Source organism: Eutrigla gurnardus (genome assembly GCF_963514095.1).
Source record: "Eutrigla gurnardus genome assembly, chromosome: 9".
Taxonomy (NCBI): Eukaryota; Metazoa; Chordata; class Actinopteri; order Perciformes; family Triglidae; genus Eutrigla; species Eutrigla gurnardus.
In genome coordinates, this window is record NC_139923.1 from 24,640,339 (window position 1) to 24,665,195 (window position 24,857).

The following is a 24,857-nucleotide window of genomic DNA, read 5'->3' on the forward strand; positions in this document are numbered from 1 at the left end:
AATAACACTTTGAGTCTACAGCTCATGGGAATTTGAGACATCGTTCATTTATTTTGCACAAAATCCAATATATTTGGACATGAATTGAGCCACTCCTAGTGCAGTCATTTAAGTTCCAGGCGGAAAAAACCCTGGAAAACCTCAATTTGATCAAATGTTGGTGCAACTCTTAAGAACTTTGCTTTGTTGTTTGTGTGTTTGAGGTTGCGATCCTCAACCTGAGATAAGCATGTCATTATCCCCCCCCGTTCTCAGGTGAGGCTCTCTAAGTTTGATCTTAAGGACTGAGAAAGAGGAATGCGGAGCAAATATTTATCCTCGCCTCTCCGTTTAAACCACCAAACTCCACTGCACTGCGGTGAGCCGTCTCCATCAAGGCAGCCTCATTATTATGCCCTCGCAGTTCGGCGAGGGGGCCTTACAGACGTTACATCAGACTGAGAGCAAAGAAGAAGAAGAAAAAAAAATCCAAATCCTCCACCCACCCTCCTACAGCATTAAATCCCCCCCTCTCGTTTAAAGTTTGCTTTGAGCTGTCAGTTTGGCTAGTCGCAGCTCAGGAAACACGGGATTCTACTTAATATTTTGTTTGACTCGGGGAATGTTTGAAACTTGCATGATAATAAAATGATAATGACTGTGGGCTTTGGATGGTCCCTCGTTCTCGGGCCGTGATGATTCAGTCACAGCCCTTTAAACAGCCATTAAAAATGCATGTGTGCATATTGGGTTGAAACTCTGGAATGGGTCGCATCAGCATAATTTGAACTCCTTGATTTTAGATTATTCTTTTGCTTTGAAGTTTGGCTCTTAGAAACATTTCTGCAGCTTTTCTGTTGGAAAATCCCCCCCATCCCCCCCCATGAACCACTAATTATAACGCCTTTTAAATTTAATGAACTCTTGTTATTCAGAACCAGTGTTGTGTATCCATTTGTCCTTAGTTTCATTGTATCAGTTAATCAGATTTGGCTATGCGAGATGATTTTTTAATACCTAAGATCTTAGTAAAAGCCCCCACCACTATCCTCCACCAGCCCTTAATTCCATACCCTCAATCTTCAATCCCATCTTTAGCATCCACGTATCTCACTGAGCCCCCCAACATGCCCCTCTTAGCCCCAACACATGTGGCCTCAATCCCTAGCCTGTGACCAACCATGCTGAAGGCCGGAGTCAAGCTGACGCTCTTCCTCTGATGTCACTTATTGATATAATGTATGTTTGCACAATTACAGGACCTTTTATTAGCATCGTAGGTTCCTGTATAGTAGAAGTGTAAAAAACAGTTGGTTTCTATATCAAACGGCAGAGCAACTAACTTCCAACCAATCTCTTGCATGGCAAATATAATAATTCAGCCACAGTGTGTGGTATATTATCCATCCCAATCAAACGGATGTGTGTGTGTGTGTGTGATAGAGATGATAACCACATAACTCTCCTACTTCAGTAACTTGAGGAAAGTTTTGAGTTATTGGTATCGTTAATTGTCTTCAGCAGGCGTTAACATGACGGTTTACACGTCTAGCAAACAGGAGTTGGGTCCTCTGACTGAGTGGAGTGTTTGATTCAGCTCTCTGAACACGAGCAGGTAGTCAGGCACTGTCGGGATTTAATGAAGTACATTTCGACGGGTCTATTAATATTCTCGGTGCATTAATGCTGATATTCCAGTTTTGCTGCGTCGTCGTCTCAAACATCTGTCTGAAAACACTCGGGGAGTTTAATGAAGACTTGTATATTTTAGTGAAAGACAACTCTTTTATCACTCCATCCATCCTGCCAGATATCAGACTCCACATTCCCCCCCAAAAGCGAAATATGTTTACTCGAGGCTGAAGCCGTCTGAGAGTGGATTATTTCAGCTGCCACAACTGGGAGCACCAGGTGGGAGAAGATGAACTGTTTCTCCTCGGAGGAGTTTGAAGGGGGGAGTTTCTGCTTCTCGAACACTGTTTTCAGGTTTAGAATAGGAGGATAAATACCTCTTGGTTGTTAATGTTGGCGATGTTTCCCCCTGTTGCTGTTGCCACTCATAGCTAGATCAGATCTGGAAGCAGCTATAAAATACAAGTTCAACAGTTTACTTAATTCTAGCTGTGATATCTCTAACTTCTCTCCTGACCTGCAAATCCTTTTTCTGTCAAACGTTTTATTCACACAGACAAATGGTAAATATAACAGATGGGTGCATTACAGACTCTTGACTGACACACATCTCTAAACACACATTGAAATATCCTGTTAACACTCGCAGGGCTACCACACAAGGATGCTGCTGTGTGCTACTTAGAGTCTAATTTAAAGGCATTACGCTAGTAATCAATCCTGCCTCTGTGTAGACACAGTAGGGTTTGTAAAAGTATTTTTAGAGGAGGCTGAATGGTTGTGTGTCTGTGCACGACAGGACAAACTTTCAGCTGTGCTTTGTCTCAGCCAGCTGCTCCTTTTGCAGATAAGACTCTTTTTTTTTTCTTTTATTGTTTTTGACCTTGAAAGTAGCCTTGTTTCTCTGTTTTAACTCGTCCCATGAAGAACTGAATAGGAGATGTAGGAGAATGTAGAGCTTATTTTGAATTTGGGGATGTTTTTGCAAAAACTTTTGGTTAAAGTGGGAGATGAGCAAGACGAGGATGAGAAGAACAAGGAAGTCTACTCAAGTAATTCTCAGATTTACAGATTAGCGAAAAGAAAGCAAGACATGGAGTCTTTTTGTGTGCAATCGAAAAAATAAGTCTTTTTCCCACCAATAAAACTTTTGGTATATTTGGTATATTGAAACTTGCATAGTGTATCGGTCTATTTGCATTGTCATTATTGTTGACTCATAGTTTATAAGGGTCCATACACCATTAATAAAGTACCTTCTAATGTGCCTTTTATATTTCTCTGTCCTGTTCAGCTGTAGTTAACTTTTTGGCAGTTTCTTTAAAATATATACAGAAGAAGTCACCTGAGAATGACTCTTTCTGTTCTCTTAAATAGAATTAAACAGCCTGTCCTGCCGCCTTTTATATGAGACTTTACTAGATCCCTCAGTCCTCCAACACTTCTTGCCTCCTCTCCCCGTTTCTCTAGCTCGCTCTTTCTCTCCGGCGGGCTTGCAGCACATGTCCATGCCTCTGGAATTACAGGCCCGGTCCTGAATAGTAGGGTTGTTCCTCCGTCGGCCCCTCCAGCTTCTCCGCTGGCTTAACCCTATCAAAGGCCCAGAAACCACACATCCTGCTAGGTTTTCTGTGGCAGGGCGAGAGCAGGGGCGCGGCGAGGGGTGGTCAGAAGGGAAACGCAGGAGCAGAAGATGATGCTTTTGCAAATCACGAAGGCTAATGTTTGCCAGGAGGAGTTTTGTTCTGAATTGAGGGTATTTGTGATGCGACTATACGGTGCAAGCTTGAGGTTTGTCCTCGCTCTTTCCGTCTCTGGCACACACACACACACACTGGGCTGGCCAGCCGTTTGCTGTCCAGAAGGTGTCATCAATCACTGACCCGACAACCACAGACGGAAATGAGTAGGAATCAAGCAATATATCAGTGGAGATAAATCATCTCCCTCTCTTGTGGGGGGAGACCACAGAGACACAATATGATTTACTTTTTATTCACTTTACATTGACTGTTGTGGACGTTTTGGAAGAAATATGCTCCATATGTTAACATTTTGTGGTCGGGAACTGTCCTGGATCTGTCATTTTAAAGCAGTGGAGGTGAGGTTGCAGTGCGGGGGTGCGAGCGACGGTCGGTCCACCAGATTGAAATAATAAATCTATATATAGATGATGTGGCACAGATATCCATGGTGTCCAAAAGGGGGAATCCTCATCTCTTTGGTGAGCCTCAGACTTTTAATCTAGTGCCACCAGCAGGTCAGAGGTTTCCCCTCATCCGATGAAATATCTCCAGTTCTGTGGGTTGGATTGGCACAGAATCTGATCCACATATTTGTGGTTTCAAAATACTGTTATTATCCAGATGACCCCGGTGTTGCACAGTGAGAATGCAGGCTGTGACTGCATGACGAACCTCGATTGGAGCTCAAACCACCAGGAGCCTGCTTGTTTCTTTATTGCTGTCTTGTGTTTGTGTTCTCAAAGGCCCAGGTTTGAAGCTGCTCCCGCATTAACATATTGTTTTTTGAAGTCAACAGCCTTCCTTCGTCTACTGATCTTTTCTCGGAGTCATCAAAATACTGATTAAGTTAATCACGGGCCAGTCTTTTTGGCCGGTATTTGTTTTCATTAAGCCGAGAGACGAAATGTTTGAGCTCCTCCTCCCGCGGTGATATGTAGAGTTCAATTAAGAGAGCCGTCTACTACCTCCAGGATTTGAAGAGTCTGAAGGGGCACATCAAGGAAGGTGTTTATGGAGGTGGATTTTGTAATAAAGAGGACATGGAGAGATCTCTGTGAGACTGGGACTAGTTTCTCTCAGCTCATGAGCCAGCAGGCTGGATGTCAGCAAGCACTTAAGAATAATACTGTAGCTTTATAGTCTCTTGCATAGTTCCATAGCTTGTTTTTTGTGCTGTACATTTCAGCAATATACCTTTTCATTGGGTCAAAGTTCATAGGAAGTCGAGTGCACACACAGCCAACTCCCACACTAAACATGACTGTACCTGTATCCAAAAACGAAAGGTTGCCACGTCAAATTAAGAGGTGAATAAATGCGATTGAGTTAGCAAGTGCATTCTTCTTTTGTTGGTTCCATGTTGGCTGGGTGGTCCAGCTTTGTCAGTGACACCTCAGCTGGAGCTGTGTACAGTCATGTCCTTCTCCCCCCCCTATACTTTCCTCTCGCCCATCGGAGCCACAGTGTCCCGACTGTGGGAACACGTTGTCAACCCAAAGCTGGCAGCGGCTCCGGCTGGCTCCGCGCCACGGATCCTGGTGTCTCCGACGCCGCTGTATGGGAAGACAGACAAAGGAAGAGGCCTTTTTTAAAATAGAGGTGTACTTAGTGTGAAGGAAGGCAGATGTACAAACACATTGGGGGGGTAGACAGCTGGACAGAGAGACGGGACAGACAGATGGCAGCAATGTAGACGGTCTGGATAGAGACAGACAGATAGATGGACAGTATAGGAAGGTAGGCAAACTGGATGATAGCGTGAAGACAAACATTCCTACAATCAGAGCATCAGTCCATCCAGCATCTATCCATCCATCTATGTATGTCATAAATTCTGTGTTTTGCACCTGAAATAAACGCACTGTTATATATGTTGCTGTAAAACCGTCAAACAGCAAACAGACAGAAATAAGCAGCAGAGTTGTAGGGCAGACCTTGGCGAGTGCCACCGGAGGCCACGGACGAACCTGGCCTGAGAGCAAACTGTCCAGTGTGCGGTGGAGGGAGACGGGTGGAGAGCAGAGGTCAGGAAGTACATGAGGAAGCCAGGGGAGGGGAGGGGGGGGTTAGCTTGTTGGTGACAGAGCTGTCAGATGGATTCATTTCCCCCTACTGGAAATGTCTCGGGTGTCTGGTCTGCATACCTGCCATGTAATGCCCCCCCCCATACCTGTTGTGTGTGCTGAGAGTGTATGCAGGTGCGTGGGTGAGGAGTCACATCGTGTGACTATTCATTGATATGCTCCCTCTGTCTCTTCCTCCTCTCATTCCCACCTCCTCGGGGCCCCATGAGGAGGGGGATATATATTCACAGTCTCCTAGAAAACAACCCCCACCTTCAAACACTTTTTTTTCTCCACCGCAGGCCACGTAACCGCTCTGCCATTCTTTAGGTTCATCTTTCAGAGTATTATTCAAGTCCCCACCAGCATGCTTCAGTATCCGTTTGGTTTGCTGCGAGGGGAAGTAAATATTCCTGCTGCGAGATGAAAGCCCCGGCGCTCCTCCGCTTCCAGATGTTTCTCCTGTGACACCCTCTTTTTCTCTCAAGGCGTTTATCGCTTCAGCTGTCCGACCGCAGCATTTTCATAGTATTGTTACCCCAAACAAACATCCCAACTGTAGGAGCTGTGGGCCTGCCCGGCCAAGTCTTTTGCTTGGGGTTAGCTTTGTTTGCTGTGAGATGCCGTCTTGACATACGAGCTTTAGTCCCTTTATCTCTCCCATCACTAATATCCCCAAACAAAAGGGACAAAGGCAGGCCCAGATACAAGGCCAGGTGTCATTTTTCATTTGGAAAAAAGCCGAAAATAGTCGGTATGTATGTAGTTTTCTAGCCTTCAGTGTGTGGACTGGCCTCTAAATTAAAACAAGAGGGCTGTTGCCTGTTCAGTACACGGATCGTCTACGTGTCTTTTCTCTTTCTTTCACACAAACACCCACACTGGTCCCTTTAGGGCAAGCAGACCGAGCAGCTGGGTATGCTCTAGAGATGAATGAGGAAAGTGGATGAGGTCTGGCCAAAGAGACTGAAAGAGATCAATGTATTTCTCACAGATTCGCTTTTCCCCTCTGATGTCGAGCCACACAGATGTAACCGCTTCCCGTCCTCAGCATTTTTACTCGTCCACGTTTTTTTTTTTTTTTTTATCATCCTCAGTGTTAAAGTGAAGTAACATCAATCATGTTGTCCTCTCCGTTCTGTTTGAGATATTCTGTCGAAAAATAAATTTTTGAGTATGGAGTTCTCTCTCTGCAGGCTCTGAACAAGTTTGGAGCTCGCTTCTTTGCAGACGACGGCAGCTGGCGTCGGCTTTGATTCACGGGAGTTACAAAGGGATTCCACTGGTGACCTAGAGTTACAGCCAAAGAAAAAACGATAGAAGCCAATTGTGTATGTAAAGCATTTCAAGAGGTATAAAGGTCTTGTCACAGCAGTATTTAGAAAGTACATTTGAAACTTTTTGATGTTAGATCCAACTTTGGTGACCTTTTGACATTCAAATTCACCAAAAGCAAGCCGTCTTGACCCAAACAAAAGTGCAATGGTTCATTGAATATGCTATTTAAATAAACTATCTTTCCCCCCCCCCGTGCTGCTGTGAAGAATCCCAAGTGGGATTAAACGGCTCGTCTCAGAGAAGCTAGCAGTTAGCTTGACCACTAACTACAGTAGTGTTGCAACTTGCTGTGCAAGTGGCCTCTACGTCACAGAGCTTCTCCAACCTTTTATTTAAAAAAAGACGTGGATGTATTTTGCTGCGCTGCTTTCTGGGGTGAGCAGATCCTAATCCATTCAGTTGCCTTTGATCCACGGGCTCAATATGTTCCCCAAAATCTAGCCAATAAATCACAAAAAAACATAACTTCTGGCTAAAGTTAACATATGAGACACTTTGACAGCTTTTTGTTTTTTGGCTTGACTCTGGGTCCACGTTGCAATCTATAGTGACTCCTGATTCTGGAAGGAACAACATTCAACCTTTTTAAATCCACCTTAAAAACGTACAGGTGAAGCATTCCTTTTAAGGGTGTCCATGCATCCAGATATCAACACACACATACTCAAACACATCAGACCACACAAATCTCGGGCCGGTTCATCTGACCGACCGAACGCCAGCCCGGTGTCCAGATCAAACACGGTGTCTCGATGTTAAGCAGCAGCTGAACAAACAGCTCGGCCTCTAAAGCGTGCTTACTTCTCCCAGCATTCGGCTCCTCGCTCTGTTTTGTTTGGATCAAACCGACGGTCCTCGCAGGCCACCGTAATGTCAGCGGTGATTGATGTCTCCCCAGCTCGCTGCAGGCCTCTCGTCTGTGAGGGTGTTGCCTTAGCAACCGTGACTGTTATTGGCTCATAGGCCATTTGGCAGCGCTGAATGTAATTGGCTGGACATTATTACATTTCGCTTATTGAAATTGCACGTTTTTGAATATTACCTCGGCCGTATGGCAATAATAAAGATTTGAGTGTTTATCTTTTGCTCAGTCTATTTTTGTTGTTTCTTTTACAGCTGGAGTGTATTGTGTTTGAACAGGGCAGTTAGCCACCGTGGCTGAGCTGTTCCTGAATCAGACTATAAAATCCACAGAGCTCTTTGGGTCTGCCGGCCACAAAACTCCCCGGCCCAAGAGGAAGAACACTCAAATCACCGCCACTACTGCATTTCCTGTGCGTGAGCGTTGGTATTGTTGAGAGAAGCGACGTTACGTGTGTGTGTGTGTGTGTGTCCGTCCATGTCAAAGGAAATCATAACTTAAGTGAGCTAATAAGGGCTCATTGCCTTCCTGTCCTCAGCAGAAAGCACAACAAACAACATCTTGGAAGTCACATCACATGAGTAGCACCGCACTCCCATTGGATGATCAAATATCAATACCAAAGGACGTCGGGTCAGCCCTTTTCCACTCTGATTTAACAGACACTCCCTTGATCACAGTAGCCTACAGTCCGTCGGAGCTCTCGCTGCGGTTTTGGAAGCTGCTAACACGTCAGTCAGATGTTGTAATGGGGACCACATGGCCGGTCCTGTAGTCTTTTTTGAGATAAAATGCGTTAGTAAAAGCTGGCAGCGTGCTGTGTGTAGCTTGGCTCGGCTTCATGTGATCGGAGAGAATCTGTTCAGTACTCGTTGGCGAGTCTGCGCTACTTCAGACAGACCTGGCTATTCCTCAAGTCGTTACAGATGGCTTTATTTCAACCCAAAAATGGGGTTTGTCACCTTTTTCAGTGCTCAATGTGTTTTTATCACAGAGAGAGAGCATGTTGGTAAATGGAAGGAGACAGATATTAGTGATTTCATCTCTGATGTGATGCAATTTCAGATAAAACCACAAAACCACATCGGTGACACATTCCTGCAGTCATGCCCAGATGTAAGGGGGGGAAGGGGGGTAGACTCCTCAGCACATGATGAATTTCTTACTGGTCCTACCAACGTATGAAGTCATCACACAAGTCCTCCATCACAAGGATGCCATGTGATTTCTATAGCTTTAGTCACCACATGGTGTGTTTCAGCAGTGAAGTGTGTGACTCTGCGTCGTCACTTAGCGGTCCTAACGAGTCGGCATGGCAAATGCAGAAACATCTCTCATCTGGGAGACTGTTGATGATGCTACAGGAAGCATCAACCATGTGACCAGCGGGCGTAGCCGAGCCAACGCTAGTGCTAGTGAGGTAATAGCTTACAGGACACCATTGGCTGAGTGATGATTTTCATTTTTTTCTTATTAAAAGCGGTTATGTTTGTCATAAGAAAGACCAAAATCTAGACAGACCTGGGGGCACAGAATGCAATCATTTGTTGGCAAGTCTGTGCTTCTAGTAAATGAAGTTACTTTTATCCCATTTTCCAGTTGCGTTGTCCTCCTGATGGTTCACTTTGGCCTCATCACTTTTTACAACTTCCACCGAGATGTCATGTAAAATCATCCCTCTATCTCTTCCCGTCACAAGACACTTGTCGATGCTCATTGTTGCAGTCCCCTCAAGTGTCTCCCCATCTGGTCCAGGGTCTGGCATGCCAGTGTGTTGGTGATAAAACACTAGTGGAGCAGTGCCGGGGCCTTGAGTTCACCCCCCCATGTGCCTCTCGTTAACAGAGTGGAGAGAGAGCGGAGGCAGAGAGGTGGATGGATGTTCAGAGTGCTTACAGTAGTGCATTCTGCATCTGGGAATGCTAAAGAATGAGACTCATCAATATTCATCAGTGGGAGTGTCTTGAACACTGAGTGCGTGGGTTGTGCTGGTAGCCTCATTGGAACAGGTGTGTGCCACGTGCATAGGCACAAGTCCAACCTTATATCTCACACATTCCTTGCTTCAATGCTTCCTGTGTGTTTCTTCTCTTTAATTATCTTAATATTGTACAATCAAAGCTAAGATATTCTTCTGTTCATTAATGTTTTAATAACAAGAAGGCATTTTTCATTGGCAGTAACACAGTATTGTTTGAAAAGCTAACAAAATGGGTGCAAAGACTAAAAGGTGGACCAGATCAAACAAGCCTCAGAATAAAATAAAAACCCTCTGTGGTACTGAGTCATGCTAAATGGAAAGTAGCAACATGCTAGGCCCATCTTTTACCCATCCAACTGCTTCGGATGCAGCTACTTTTTGTGTAGTTTTTTGGCAAAGAAGCGAGATGAACAACGGCCCCACTATAATTAAGTATGGCAGTAGAGCCTTGTTGGATTATCGGAACACTCCAGAACATGTCAGAGGAAGGCGTAGTGTAGATCCTCAGCTCCTTCTGGATCCCACTCCAGCTGTAATTGAATTCTTGTGCTCGGTTAAAAAGTGATCGGCCCTTTAGTAATTGCCGTTGATGGTATTTATCCCGTCTTGTATCCCCCAGGCCCAAACCTGAAATCTGAAGCAGATGGTGGGAGTGGACAGTGCACCCCCCCTGCTTTGTCCCTCCCCAGGCCTCAGATGCTATTTCAGGTGCTGCTGATGAGCCACTCTGCAGCCTGGTGGGGGACTGTAATCAAATAAACTGTAGAAAAACAGAAAGAGTTTGTCCATTTTTGTCTGTATTTCAATTGAGCAAAAGTGCTTTTTTAGACAGATTGATTCCTAGAAAGGTTAATTTGGGAGCATCAGCATGTTGTTGGGTTCAAGAGAGAAGGGAAAACATATTTCCGTGGCCCTCCGACAGACAGCGAGTTGTTTTCACTGAAGCCCAGTTTCTCTCTCTCTCTCGAGGTCAACAATGTGGGTCAGTACCCATCCTGCTTACAAGGCAGTTTCTGTCACAATAGAACGGGCCTATCCGGCAAATCAGAATCCATTCTGAACTGCAACTTTGGACATATCTGCCACCGTGAATGGGGTTATGGGAAGCATGCGACGTGGCCTCCAGAGGAGCAATTGGATAACATCCAGTTCAGACACAAAAGGGCTTTTGGTCCAACGTGATCGCCACAAAGAGCCAAACAGCGCTCTCTCATTGTCCATATCCACATCATGTGCATTCTGGGCCACGCTGACTGGATGTCCTTCAGTCAGCTGGAATTGTTGCTGACAACATTTATAGGCCGCTGGTTTGATTCTGCAAGTTGCCTATTGTGACAACACGTACCTGAATGTGGTTATAAGAGTGTTTGCTTGTAATATCGGGAGCGTTATTATATTCTTTCTTTATCCAACACGTTGCACAGGTGCTCTCGTCTCGCCACAGCTCCCCCGTTTTAAAGGGATCATAGAGGGCTTTGATGCCACCCACACACACACACACACACACACACACACAGACCTCACACCCAATTCCCTCGGCACAGAGGCCTCCACACATGTTCATCATACAGATGACCTCCGAACGAGAGGAATGCACCACGTATGAGCAGACCTACGACAGTAAAACGGATCTAAACTAAATTGCTAGACTTAAGAATGGTCCCTGTGTGCCGGTCTGGTCATGTTAGTTCTGACTCTTCATAAGAAACCGGTCAGACAGCTGACGTTGCCTGCAGCAGGGGATTCATATGAAGTGTCAGTATGATCAAACAGAGCCGCTCGGCTATCTTTAAACACTAAAGTGACTTACTAATTAAATCCAAATATTTGCCTTTTGGATTAGATAACTTTTATTACGTTATTGTCAGACTGCAATCTAAGGTCATGCACCCACTAAGGCCAATCCCAGAACCCACCAGCCTGACGACGAATGAGCCTCTGGGGGCGAGGGGCTTTATTTCTGGGGTAGCCAGCAGATATTCACGCCAAGACTTGCAAGGTTTTGCATTTGAGAGACACGTACAACCAGATTATTTCACAAGTAACCGGTTTACAATCTGATGTTTAACCAATAAAAAGCTGAATCATTGTCAATATTGTTTACATGATTTTTTTTATTATTTTTCTTTAGAATGTTTTAAATCAAGTTGGGATTTTTTTTTTTTTATTTCACTTCAGCACTTTGACAATTTTGTTCCGGTCCATTACGTAGCATTTTGTAACTTCCTAATGCATTCTAGTTTGAGGAAGTGCCAAACCTGTAATTTTCTCTGACAGGTTTTTAACATTAATCCCTCCATACTTTCGGCTCGCCACCACATCTTCAATGGCCAGCGTTTGACTCGGGAAAATGAATGATTTAATGAGTTTCCGTGGGCAGTCATGAATGTAATTGTGTTAAATGATCCAGTGCGCTCCTTTTGTGTCGGTGCCAAGGTAGCTCTGTTTTAATCCCCACATCCTCTGGAGATGGAAGCAGTTGCAAAGTTTACCCATTCATCAAGAAGGGCTGGTGGAGTTTAACACCAACCTCTGACTGTTCAGTGGCGTTCCCCCAGGTTCGTCAACGGTGTTCTTGACGTTCTGAGTTCTTGGTTCCTATCATCCACCTTAATGACGTCCGTTGTTCACTGTGTTTGAGTTTAAATGCTGTGATAAGCATTTTTATTCAAATGTAGTGGTGCTGAAAGGCCTCCCTAGTGTCCCGCCTGACTCTAAGTGGTTTATTTTCCTTGCGAGCGCCAGAAAGGAAGGCGCTGCTTCTTGGAAATGTGAAAAAGAATGGATGGTTTCTAATAGGCCCGACGTAAAGCCACTACTTCATCAAGATTGTGAAAAAAGGCTTGATTCTGATGAATGGTGCGGAACCTTTTGGTGCTTTGATTACTGCATTGAGGACACATGCCAATGCACGCTTACACAAATGCAGCTCTCAGCCGTCGCTGCCTGGAAGCTTTCTAATTGACTCAGCAGTTAATTGACCATTAAGTAGCTTGACGTATTGAACTATTGACGGTATCCCATAAAGGCTCTCGGGGATCTTTTGGCTTTTTTTACAAAGGCATTTGTAGCTGTCTAATTGTCTCGTCAAATACTTGTCTTTATGTCAATCCACTTTCATATTAATGAGAGCATTCATTAAGCATCAGGTTTGGCTAAGCCTGTGTAGTTCAAGTGATGTTGGCTACAAAACCTGAGGTTCTCATGGAAAGAAACACATTTTCCTCTATCTTAACAGCTCGTTAGGCGGCCAGCTCGTGGTATTTCCATAAACAGAAAGGTAGACGTTTGCAAGAGCAATGGCACGTGAAAAAAAAAAAAAAGATTTGTTGCAATTACAGAGACTGCTACAGTCGGATCACATACAGTAAGTTGGAAAGCGTATGTTGGAAGCAGCATGTGTCTGCAGAGACAGATCTTACAGTCGTTAATGGAGGAAAAGTAGCCTTAGTTACCACAAAACAGGCACATTATTTGATGTGGCCGGTTCAACCTCCCTGCCAGGGACTGACGGACTCACACAAATCAAAACTGGTGCATTGAAACTTTCAGGAAGCTGCTTATTGTGGCAGATCTGTTATTCAGGAGCTGGGAGACATACAAGGACAGAGTTATACCTCCATTGAATACAGTGTTATGATTATTTCCCTAAAGCCCTCCCACTCAGTGTGTTAAAGCACTGTGAAAGCACTGGAAACACTGCAAGGTGTCTGTGCGCTCAATGCACAAAAAAGTAAATTCACATTGACTGTAAATGGGCACAATATAGTAGAAATATGATGCACATTAAACCTCGTCCTGAAACATTTATTCCTCATCCTGAACAGCCTTGCAAGCTTTTACCATTTTATAATGCCACCTATTCCAGGACCGTCGTACAAATCATTTGTGAAGGCATGTTGCAGCCTACGCTCTTTTTTTCTTTTTTTGTGCCTCTCACATGAGGGATGTCTCTGTGCCCGTCTCCGCCGGTGTCCGCGTGGCTTTAAATCACCTCGTTAATCCGCTTCCTCTGCTGAAGATGTCCGGCCCAGGATGCCTTCCATTAGGAGAAATCCATTATCCACGGCCCTGGCCGTAGAGGACACACAGGAAGCAATTTGTGTGTGTGTGTGTATTTGTGTGTATGTGTGTGTGTCTTTCGGGTCCCAGTTGTCGTGTTGAGGATGTAAATTTAAATGAGGGGCGCTCTGACGGGCTCGATTCCTCCAGAAAAGGACCTCTGAGGGTAATTTACCTGCACATACAGCTTGTTTAAGTGAGACCTGCTGTCGCCTCTCTGCTTTTATAAGTGGCTTGGGTTTTCAGTCGCAGGCACTGATTTGTGTGTGTGTGTGTGTGTGTGTGTGCAGCCTGCTCTGCGCTGTAACTCTGGGTCTGTTGGGAATCAGGTTCCATTCATCCTGGAGATATTTCGTATAACTAAACACCTGAGACCAATTATGCCAAACTAGCATGGGGGCATGGGGGCGGTATGAAAATGTCATAGTTGTAGCGTAGTAGGGAGTATCCTGACCAATACGATTGTGATTCACAATATTATGCTGATAATCATCAAAATATGATGACAACATCCTCATGACAACATCCACATTTAATAATCTGTAGCTATTGATGCTAGTTGGCCAAACTAAAACATGATATTCTCCTGGTTCTTGCTCCATCCTCATGTGTTTGTTGTCTTCCTTGGTCTCCCCAGAGATCCGGGCCCAGTTGGTGGAGCAGCAGAAATGTCTGGACCAGCAGACGGAGATGAGGGTCCAGCTGCTGCAGGACCTCCAGGACTTCTTCAGGAAGAAGGCGGAGATTGAGATGGAGTACTCCAGGAACCTGGAGAAACTGGCCGAACGCTTCATGGCAAAGACCCGCAGCACCAAGGACCACCAGCAGTACAAGTGAGGACGTGTCTGTTTGTTTGTGGTGTCATCTGGGTTCATTAATGGGCCTGAGAATAGACTTTCTGAGTCACAATGAGGACGGTCATTGTTTGTCTTCTGGTCTAATTAATTTCTAAACGTAAAAGCTAAGAATAAAGTTATTTTATTGTGGCGTCCAGATGGAACTGGACTTCAGTGTAATTCTGAGAGACTCTCTTCCTTCTGATATTTTACTGTTGTCAATAGTCGGTCAAATGAAGACAGAAAAGAGGCTCAGTGGTAACATTTTGTTTTTGTCTCTCTTAGTTTATCTTTCAGTCATTTTCAAATGTCTTTATCGCAGATATAATGCCCCGGACTCTCATTTTTTGTAGTCCCACCTTTCTCTTTCGCTCTCTCCAGCATAGGAAAGTCATCTATACAGTTTTCATTGTTTGTGGTTTAAGACCATTGTGTCAAACTAACGTAGCTGGGGTGCTTCATGAATAATAATAATAATGTTTCTTTCTCTTTGACATGGAGAATCACAAAGAGTCAATACCAAAACAACACCTTTACAGTATTTTTACATTTTGATACTTGGGATATGGTTGATACTGAAATGTCATTTAGTTTTGATTCTCCCATAGAAGTGGAAGAAGAACCTAATCTTTGAATTTCATTTGATCGAGCCTCGACCTGACTGAGGTTAAAAAACATTCTTTATCAAACTGTTTTAGAAGACGTTAGTCTCCATCCCTCAGCAACGCTCTCCCTCTGTCTTCATGGCGCTGAGCCCTTTTTGAGGATCTTGACACAGTTAAGCACGCTGTCGTTTTTTTTGCTGCATTACACCGTAGCATTCTGCTCATGGAAGAAGAAAAAAAGCTTGCATTAGCATATTGTTTGAGTTTGTGGTGGGAACAAAAATAAAACGTATGTTTGTCCTCGCCGTCTGCAAATAGCCTCTGCTCTCCGTCTGAAGCTCCGATGGCTCTAGCAGCTGTGTGTGCCCATGTGTGTAACTGGTGAAGGGACTCCGGTATGGCGCTGTGTGGTTTTCATCGCGTGATGTACAGTCTGGTCACTTCATTCACAGGGTAAACACTTGGCAAGTGCCTAGGAGCATACTTCTTAAGTCAATACAGGACGTCTGAATAGCATTAAAAAAAGCTTCCTGTGGGTTTTAAATCATTTGGCCCGTGTTTTTGTATTCACATAAACACCACGCGTACAGTAAGGCTTCTGTGCTCTCCGCATTCTCTAGGTCGTTTTCATAAGATTTCATTCTGTCTGTAGCCGTAAACCCGTATTCATATGACAAGTCGTCTCGGCGGAGCTGCTAAAAAATGCAAAAGTGGCATTAAAACGGTAAATAGTTGAGACAAGCGACATTCACTAGCTGTCTGTGGAGACGCATTTCTCTACATAACAAACTGAAACGGAGACACTTTTGACAGGATGGCTTTCCAACATGTTTTCAGCCACTTGCTTCCAAGAGCCCCAATAGGGCGTAACACGGGTGGAGGTTGATGCTATCCCTCCATGGTGCCACCTTTCTTCATACAGTCTACGCTGCTAATGAAGGCACAAAGGCATGATCCCACACAGGCTTCCCACCAGGCGTTACCGTCTGTATCTGTATTCATGCCCACGCTGGAGGTATCGCAACCGGAGATTAAAGCTGTGCTCCGCTGCTGCCGCCGGTGGTGGTGGTGTTTTTTTTCCATTGCACCTCCAATATGTTGCATCTCACGCAGGTCTAAGTCTGCTTCTCCTTCTCATGCCCCTCCGAGCTAGGAAAAATGTTTTCAGCACAGTAGGAGTTCAAGCCAGAACCCTCGGCAGGAGCGAGATAAAGTTAGTGTTCCTCAGAGAGAGCAGACTTTTTGAGCCACCTGTGGGAGGATTGCGTCAGCTCACGGCTGGAGAGGAATTCATCTCGCTTCGGGGACACTTCTGTGTCGGAGTCTGACGAGCTCGGTGGCAAAGACGAGGAAGATGGATGATCCCAACCGTCTAAATTACAGATGGGTGTTTTTAAAGACACCTTCTTATTTTTAATTCATTGCAACCCGTTAACAGGGAGAGATTAAGTGCAGATTGAAAACAGATTCAGAAAGGAAACTGATTTTTTTATTGTTAGACTTGCTTTTTCACAGGGATTCGAAAATACAATAGTCACAATGCAGAAGGTTTATTTTTTACCTATTGACATTAATTTATTTACACACTGCAAATACATCACTTTGTGTAAATATGCCAGATTTAGCTACAAGCTAATTTCCATCCCCAGTCTTCAAACATAGAGCGACATAAAACAAACAGAAGATACAAGACATGACATAAAAACCGGCTACATTATTGCCGATGATATAATGCCGAGTCCAACCATCCCACTGCTGTTTGTTCTGCTGCAGGTTTGCTTTACGTGCTGAAAATCCTCCACTTGTATGCAAAAAGCCTTATTTTAACAGCTGCAAAGACACGCAGCTTCCTTGTCAAAAGCACGCCTTCGTTTCCCAATTACATCAAACGTTCTTTGGCTTTAGAATTGCATATGAACAGACATTCGGGTGTTTTGTTGTTTCCTCTTCATTACCACCAGATGTAAATGCAATGCACAGTAAAGGGGGGGAGGGAGGGGGGACTACAAAGAATCCCAGTTAAACTTTTAATGATAATTAGGTGTTGAGTCAGGAGACTCGACGGAGCACACGCTGTTCAACAGCAAGATGTCTTTGCTGGTGATGAAGGCTTTTTTTTCTACAGGTTTGGATACGAATGTTTGAATGTTAATGACAGTGAGGAAAAGCTTCCATTCTAGTGTCTTCCTTTTTCCTTCCTGTGAGAAAACAAAACACTTGAGAGCGTCCAGCCCACACCGGCAGTCTCTGGGAGAGCCATTCATTCCTGTTTGTGTTTCAGTCACTGTTTACACATCACACACACACACACACACACACACACACACACACACACACACACACACACACACACACACACGTACACAAATGAACAAATATGAAGCAACCATCTCCTCGCTCTTTCTTAAACACAATCAGATACTGTATTTATGCAGGGTTTGTTCAGGGAGGGACATGGAGATGGTGAGCAGAGGAAAGATTAATTTATTGCCACAGCTGGGCTAATCTTAAATAGGTGGCTTTTATCCAGAAGTGTCTGATTAAGGGACTTCCTCTCTTTGGCTGTTAGGATAAAAAGGAGCTGTAAAACATGCATACTTTATATATATATATATTGTCAGACATTGACAAACCTGCAGGTCAGCTTGAGTGCAAAGAATAAAGTTAACACCATTAGTTATTCACGGAGCGACTTCACTAGAATTATGAATCTTGTTTCATGCTTTTAAATGTCAACCTTGACCCTCGCCGTGATAGGCTCGGCTTGCAGTGATCACTTTGCTTTGCTACAGGTATAAATGTTTGCTCACTTTGCAGGTGAACGCTGTGTTGCAGCTTTTGATGAATGACGTTATCAGTTGGATACTAGAGGACTTTTTTTAAAGGCCATTTTGCCTCTGAAGGGCTCCTGTTTCAATGCCCTGCGTGCTGAAGTGGTGATTATGCTTCACGGTCAGCATCCTGCTGCTGTATGAGAGTATGTAGACGATGACCCGGCGACTCCGGGTTTCATACTGCATGAACGGACACAACGCACACACGTTGATAGGAGCCAGCAAATTGCTAATGAGATCTTGTTTTCCACCCGTCTCGCTGTACTGGACCTTCGCCCCCCTCCTTCATACCTGTGTTGTAGCCCCTCTGGGTCCCCGCCTGTCTGTCTGTGAGTCTGTCTGACCCAGTTCCTGCCCTGGCTAACGAGGGAAGTGATGACATTGAGAGATTTTCCTGCCATTATGAGGGATAAGAAACTCCCAGAGGTTATTTTGTCGTCACAGCCGGTGTCAGTCCACCCAACCCTCCCCTTGTTTTCTTGTCCTGTCCTCTTTTTTCACTGCAGGCCTCCAGTCTGATTTTAGTAGGTCAGACCAATAAGAAACCAGCCAAGTACCGTCGATGTGCGACGCGGGAACTCTGGGGTGCAATAATGATTTCCCCATCAGTGAGTTCTGTAATTTAGCATACTCCACCATGTGGCACAATTTTATTTTTATTTTATTCTTCGGAAGTTCAATCAGGAATTATGGGTCATTCAAAACTTTGTGTGGAGGAATGATGCTGCTTTTGTTGACATACTGGATTTTATAAGAGCGAGAGACAGTGAGGAGTCCTGCTGGCGTTTTTGAGCAGTGAGGTGGGTTGAAGCAGTACTGACTGAATATTATCTGGTTAATCTTCTGCTTTCACATGATCTTTTTTGTCTTCTCCATTAAATTATGGACAAAATGGTCACATATGGACAGAGGGACTTCAAGAATGTTATTTTATACACTTTTGCAGAGGCGCGTCATGCATTCATGTCAGTGGCCACCTGGACTTTATGCATCTCCACATGCATGAATTAATAAGCACACATGCACACACACACGTGCTGCCTTCACATATCTAGAATCAGTGCCATAGAATGGAAATATTGCACTCAGCTGATACATAATGCAGGAAGGATTTATGGTGATTGCTCTCTGTGTGTGTGGACATGCGATGTCCAGCAGTCCTGCATGCTCCGGCTCTGCTTATTTTCTCTTTTCCTAGCTCTCTCTCCATTTGCGCGTGTCCTGCAGCACCCCCACTCATCTCTTAGCTAAACACATTTCCTGGTGTCTTTTGAAAAAAGCGCCTGCGCTCTCGAGTGCCCTCGGATGTTTTTCATGTCAGCTTGTTTGGCCCTTCCTTTATCAAATGTAGTTTGCTTCCTGTTTTCGCGGAGTCTCCGGGAACATTTCAGTCGCTCGGAATGCTTCCACCAGTCATTCATTTGAAGATGTGCTTTTTTTGCTCTCGCAGCAGATGTTGTGCCAGCGACTAAATGCTAGTTCAGGGCTGGGTCACATGCCGGCGAGTGCAGAGTTTCACCTGCTCTGTTGACAAGTGCTGCCGGTTTATGCAAACTAACTTTACAAGAGCAGGGCCAGAGGCGAGTCTACATATGGTTCCTGCAAGACTTGACCCCAGATCTGAAACCCTAACACCTCTCCCTAATACACACACAGTCATGTTCTGTGCTGCCTCCTAGCAGGCAGGAGGAATGTTATAGGTTAACCCAGAGGAAGTCGGCCTGCAGGCCAGTGCTTATGCAGGGCCCCAGCCTGCTCTGGCCTGGACAATGTCCTCCAGTTAGCTTGGGAGCAGCCGACACACAGCACAGGAAGCAGCTCTCCGGCTCTACTTTTTCACTCTCGACTCTTTTTTTGGCGCACTCAGATCTCTATCTTCCCCTCAGCTCGTCTGCTGTCACAGTTCATACGTAATCTCACTTTTCAACTTCACTTTAAAATACATCCATGGCCTCTCCGACGTCATCCCACGAAGTGTATTTAAAGCCCTTGGCGCACTTTTCTCCGGTTTGTAGGAAGTCAGCTTGGCCCGGAGCGTTGCAAAAAGCTCTGCCCCAGAAATGTCACTGATAAAAATGTATTTCCAACTTAACTGTAGTCCATGTAATATATGGAGAGCTTTTGAGGCTCAGAGCCAGCGGTATATGGGACATTTAACACCAAGGGAGGCCAATGACGCAGCTCGCTTCTGTTTTTAACAGGTACCGGTTGTAGACATCCTGCTAGTTGAGGAACTGAAATAATCCCCTTGTGAAAAAATGACAAATTCAGACACACAGGAGCATACGGATACTTGTGACTTAACAGATGAGAAATACAAAGTCATCAAAACAACATCTTACATTCTGACTCAATAATGACTTCCTATTTCTTATCATTATCAGTTTCATGCAGGAAATGAAACCCAGATAATTATCATCTTCATCTCTTGAAAGCTGACTTGACACCCGTTTTCTGGTTTCTTTAGGAAAGACCAGAACCTGCTGTCCCCAGTCAACTGCTGGTACCTGCTGCTGAACCAGGTGAGGAGGGAGAGTAAGGACCACGCCACACTGAGCGACATCTACCTCAACAACGTCATCATGAGGTTCATGCAGATCAGCGAGGACTCCACGCGGCTCCTCAAGAAGGTGAGGGTGAACAACGCACGGCTTTAACCCTCCTACCGACGACTGACTGGGTCCCTGGGGAGTGATTATTATTTAAAAAGCACTTATTAAAACAGAAAAACGATGATAATGCAGCAGTGAGATATGACAAAAAGTACACCTCGAGGGCAGAGATCTTCAACAGGGGGTCCGGGACCCCTAGGGGGTCCGCAGGGGGTCCCCGAAATGATTTGAGCATTGTATATATACATAATTACAAAGTACTGGGTACATGACACTGTAGTCGCAGCACATTATTATTTAGCTGGGTTAATAAGTAACACATTTTTATACAATATGTAATAGGGGGTCCCTCCACCGGGTCACTATCAGCCTTGGGGGTCCTTGGCTTGAAAAACGTTGAAGACCTCTGCTCCAGGGTCTGTGGGGGACCCCAGTTGGTAGGATGAGAGTTGTAATGTCACCGTAAATATGAGGTAATCTTTCAGGCCTTCAAGTCATTTTCCAGTATGGTCAAAAATAGAGGTGCTTTGTGGTTGGAGAGGATGGAAAAACTTGGCTTGTAGGTGTTTGGGCTGACTGGGAATCTAAAAAAAAATAATCTGACAACATTTGAAATAAAATAGCTGACGGCAACACATTTGCACAGAGAGTCATGAGGAATGTGGGATATAGCATATAAAGGGAACAGGAAGGTAAACATTTGTCTTTGCACTAAATTAAACATTGCTATGTTTGGAACACGGCTCGTTTCACTCTGTTCTAATGCGTAGTATGTTAAATACATCCACTTTCATTGCTGTACCCATGCTTGACCTCTGCCAGAAGAGGTCAGATGGGACTTCTCTTTGATCAGCACAACAGAAGTTTTGAGCTCGCCACTAAAACAACCCAGATTTTTCACGGCGGTCAGATCGGCCGGCGGTGTCTCCAGTCGCCGCAAACTGTCTTTCACTTTCAATTAACCCGTTATATATTTAGCCGCATGCTATGCAGGATACATACAGTTAGGTTGCGTATTATTCAGCGTCGCGTTTGATGGGATGAACCCACGGTTTAGGTCTGTGAATGGGAGTAATGCAAAAGGAGCCTCGGTCACCACAGTCGCAGATCAGTGTGCCTCCGCTCTCCCCCGTCTGAAGACTTCATGGCTGAAATCGGGCCTCTGCTGCCTTTTTTTTCCACCACAAAGACGACAACTCCCTAAAAGATTATGAGCTCCTATGCAGCAGGAGTCACATGAACTCACCGCAGGGCCCTAAATTACAAAGTGGCTTTTCTTCAGAGGGGCGCCCTTGTGTCAGTTAAGCCTGAGCCACTTTTTTTTTAATCTCTGTTCCTCCTCTTCTTTTTTTTTTGCTCCATTTAACTGCAGAACGCCCCGCCATCTAACCTCCAGTTAAAAAAAAAAAAAAAAAGTAAAAGTGAGGCTCCCTTATTAGTTCTCAAAGTAATTAACATGTCGGGATGGTTGTGGTTTTCATCTGATTGTACGGGGGCGTGGTCTTTAAATACTCGAAACCGCCAACACACAAACAGGAAGCTGCTGCAGTCATTTCCTTTTGATACTGTTTAAAGGCTTATGGTTGGACTCGTGAGGCCAGATGTGGAACAGACATTCTTCAATCCCCCCCCATCTCCTTCATTGATGATCATAATGATAGACTGCCTTCTGATTTACATGTTAACACACACACACACACACACACCTGAGTCATTATTGCTGAGGAATCTGCGACGTCTCGCCACATTATGCGATCCCCCCTCCCCGTTTAAAGTCGGCAGCGTAGCTTCTCCCTGGATTCAGGTGACATTGTGGAGACAAACGGCAGACTGGTGGGAGGTCCAGGTTCACAGGAGACCCGAGACGCCGCTCCCCCTCTAATTAAAGCCTCCCCGAAGCCTTTGATGTCAGCAGAGCTCCAGTAACGAGGCACAAACAACAGAGGAGGCCCCCGTGTTACGTGGGCTCCCCTCGCTGCTCCGAGGAGACAGCTGTACTGTTGTCATCCTCCCAGCACATCAAAAAGCCCAGTGTTTTTACTTCCTTGTGTGTCCGGGTCTCACGCTGTGAGCCGGAGCAGCGGAGGAGGACCCCGGAGTCGCCCCGGCGTCTTCGTCAACATCCTCCGGTTGACCCGTTTCGCCGTTTTGTCATGTGCATTTATTTCTTCAGTGCTGCACTGCGGTCACTTTATTTATTTTTTAAAGCCACAAACTTTTAGAAACACCCCATTTTTTGCCTTTTTTTTTTGTTTGAATACAGACGTGAAATAACGAAGCTCTTTCTTTATGCTTGGCCAGATCTTATCACACGTATTCCGTTTTTCATTATTCATACAGGCGGCTCCTTGTTTTACTCTGCCCTGGTTTATTCATGGAAGTCACGTTTTGTGGCTGCAGCTACAAGGTGGAGATCTCAGAGCTCGAGGCAGTTTTTAACTTTTTCTCAGGCAGAGGATCCGCCGGGTAGTGTTCATTTCACAATGCGCCCTTTTTTTTTCACATTTCCACAGTAGCAAAAGCACATATGTTGGGGATAAAATGAGAGAATTCCAGGTAGCTGCTCCAGTTTCAGGGTCCTGGTTTCGTGCATGCTGACTCACATCATTTCATGGGTTGTAGTTATACAGAACACAGCCACGGTTAATGTGATTAGTAACACCTGTGTGTCTCCAGCTATGACAAGCCAAAATGTCTGCTGTGAAAAAGGCCTGTCTTGCGTTTACCACTGGATTGATGCCTGCACCGGGTTCACACATGGTGATCGTTCACATGCATCTTAAAGGGACAGTACACAAAATAAAAGTATGCTTATTTGTGTTATTTACATAGAGAGATATCAATATCAGGCAGTCGAATGGACTAAATTATGTTTTATTTAATCTAAATATGCTTGTATATCTGTATATTTTCTGTATATTGCCAAAACTGAGTGCTGCTTAATGGTCGTTTATTGTCAACAATGACAATAAAGATATGTTCTATATTATTCTCATATCTGCGCTGAAGTAATTATGTGTTTGGCTTAGCTTAGAATCATTTATAATAAACCATTTGTGCTGGAGTTGTTTCTTGCAAGCCAACAGCCAAGTGCAGCATGCAAAATTCTCTTGTCACAGTGAGGTTGCCAGGTTCTGTTCAAGCGTGAGTTAAAGAAACACGACACATTCTGTAAATAAGAGCGTATAAGAGGTGTTCGTTGTTGGGAAAAAGCCAGGCTAGCTGTTCGCCACCCCTGTTTCCAGTCTACATGCTGAGCGAAGGACTCTGTACTCGATGTGTTAAAATCTTCTCTTCTCATAATAGTAATAATAAGCAGTTTACAACGTGCTTTTGACAGAGAAAAACAAGGCAAATATGGGTCCATATACATATATACAGTACATACACATCAACAGAGCAAGAGAAACGAAAGGTAGCGTTGGTAAGATACGTTAAAAAAGACAGTAGAAAGTACTAAATTAATAAAATAAAAATAAGATTAAAAGTTAGAAATTCAAAAGTTAAAAAAGGCGACACACAAAAGCATAAATGAAACTATTATTTCCCACAACATTGAACTATTCTTTTAACATGTATAGAATGTGGTCATAGCTTGTTTTTTATGACATACTTCAGCTCTGCCGAGCACCACACACACACACACACACACACACACACACTCTCTCTGAAGTCTTGCAGGGTATAGAACTGCCATCTATATGATTAATGTCAGTGGCAATATGAAACCCACCACTCCCCAATGACTGACTCGGTTTCTTGTCTCTGGGTTTAGTTCCTCTTTTCTAATGTGGTTGGAATACATGTGGTATGATCTTTTTAATGAATTAGACCAAATCTAAAAAAAACCCAGAACCCCAACTGAGATTCCTTTAAAATGAAAGGGGGGGACAACACGGCATTTAGCAAACAGCCTTTTATTGGGTGTAAGTTGAGGTACACAGTGGGTGTTGCATTCAGGGACACTTTGGAAGGAGACACTATTTTGCCGAATTCTTAAAAACATTAGGTGGAGCTTTTCTGGTGAATGCACTCCAAACATGTCTTGAATGTAATGCCCCTTTACTTTCATCTCTCTCTCCCTTTCACACACACGCACACGCACACACACACACACACACACACACACACACACACACAGCTCATGTGATCCCTGAGAAGGCTTTTCATTGAGCTCTGGATCACTTCCCAGCCTCCTCAATGGAGCTGACGAGTGTTAGATCTGACAGATAGCCAAAGGTTCTGTCCTATGAACTGCTAATGGGCTTCCCCACAGGAGAAGGCCTGTGTCTTTTATCATCTTCACGA

The 24,857-nt window shown here is 44.5% G+C and overlaps 1 protein-coding gene across 7 annotated transcripts in view; it reads left to right on the forward strand.

The window, feature by feature from the left end:
* srgap1a (SLIT-ROBO Rho GTPase activating protein 1a) overlaps window positions 1-24,857 on the forward strand; it is a 70,016-nt gene that overhangs the window by 11,477 nt on the left and 33,682 nt on the right. For all 7 annotated transcript variants that reach the window (XR_014597666.1, XM_084016647.1, XM_084016649.1 and 4 more), the window contains exons 2-3: window positions 14,300-14,495; window positions 20,405-20,567. Coding sequence is in view for 6 of the 7 variants with exons in the window: in XM_084016647.1 (XP_083872773.1) it covers window positions 14,300-14,495; window positions 20,405-20,567 (359 nt within the window). In the remaining variant the exon portion in view is untranslated. The remainder of the gene's footprint in view (window positions 1-14,299; window positions 14,496-20,404; window positions 20,568-24,857) is intronic.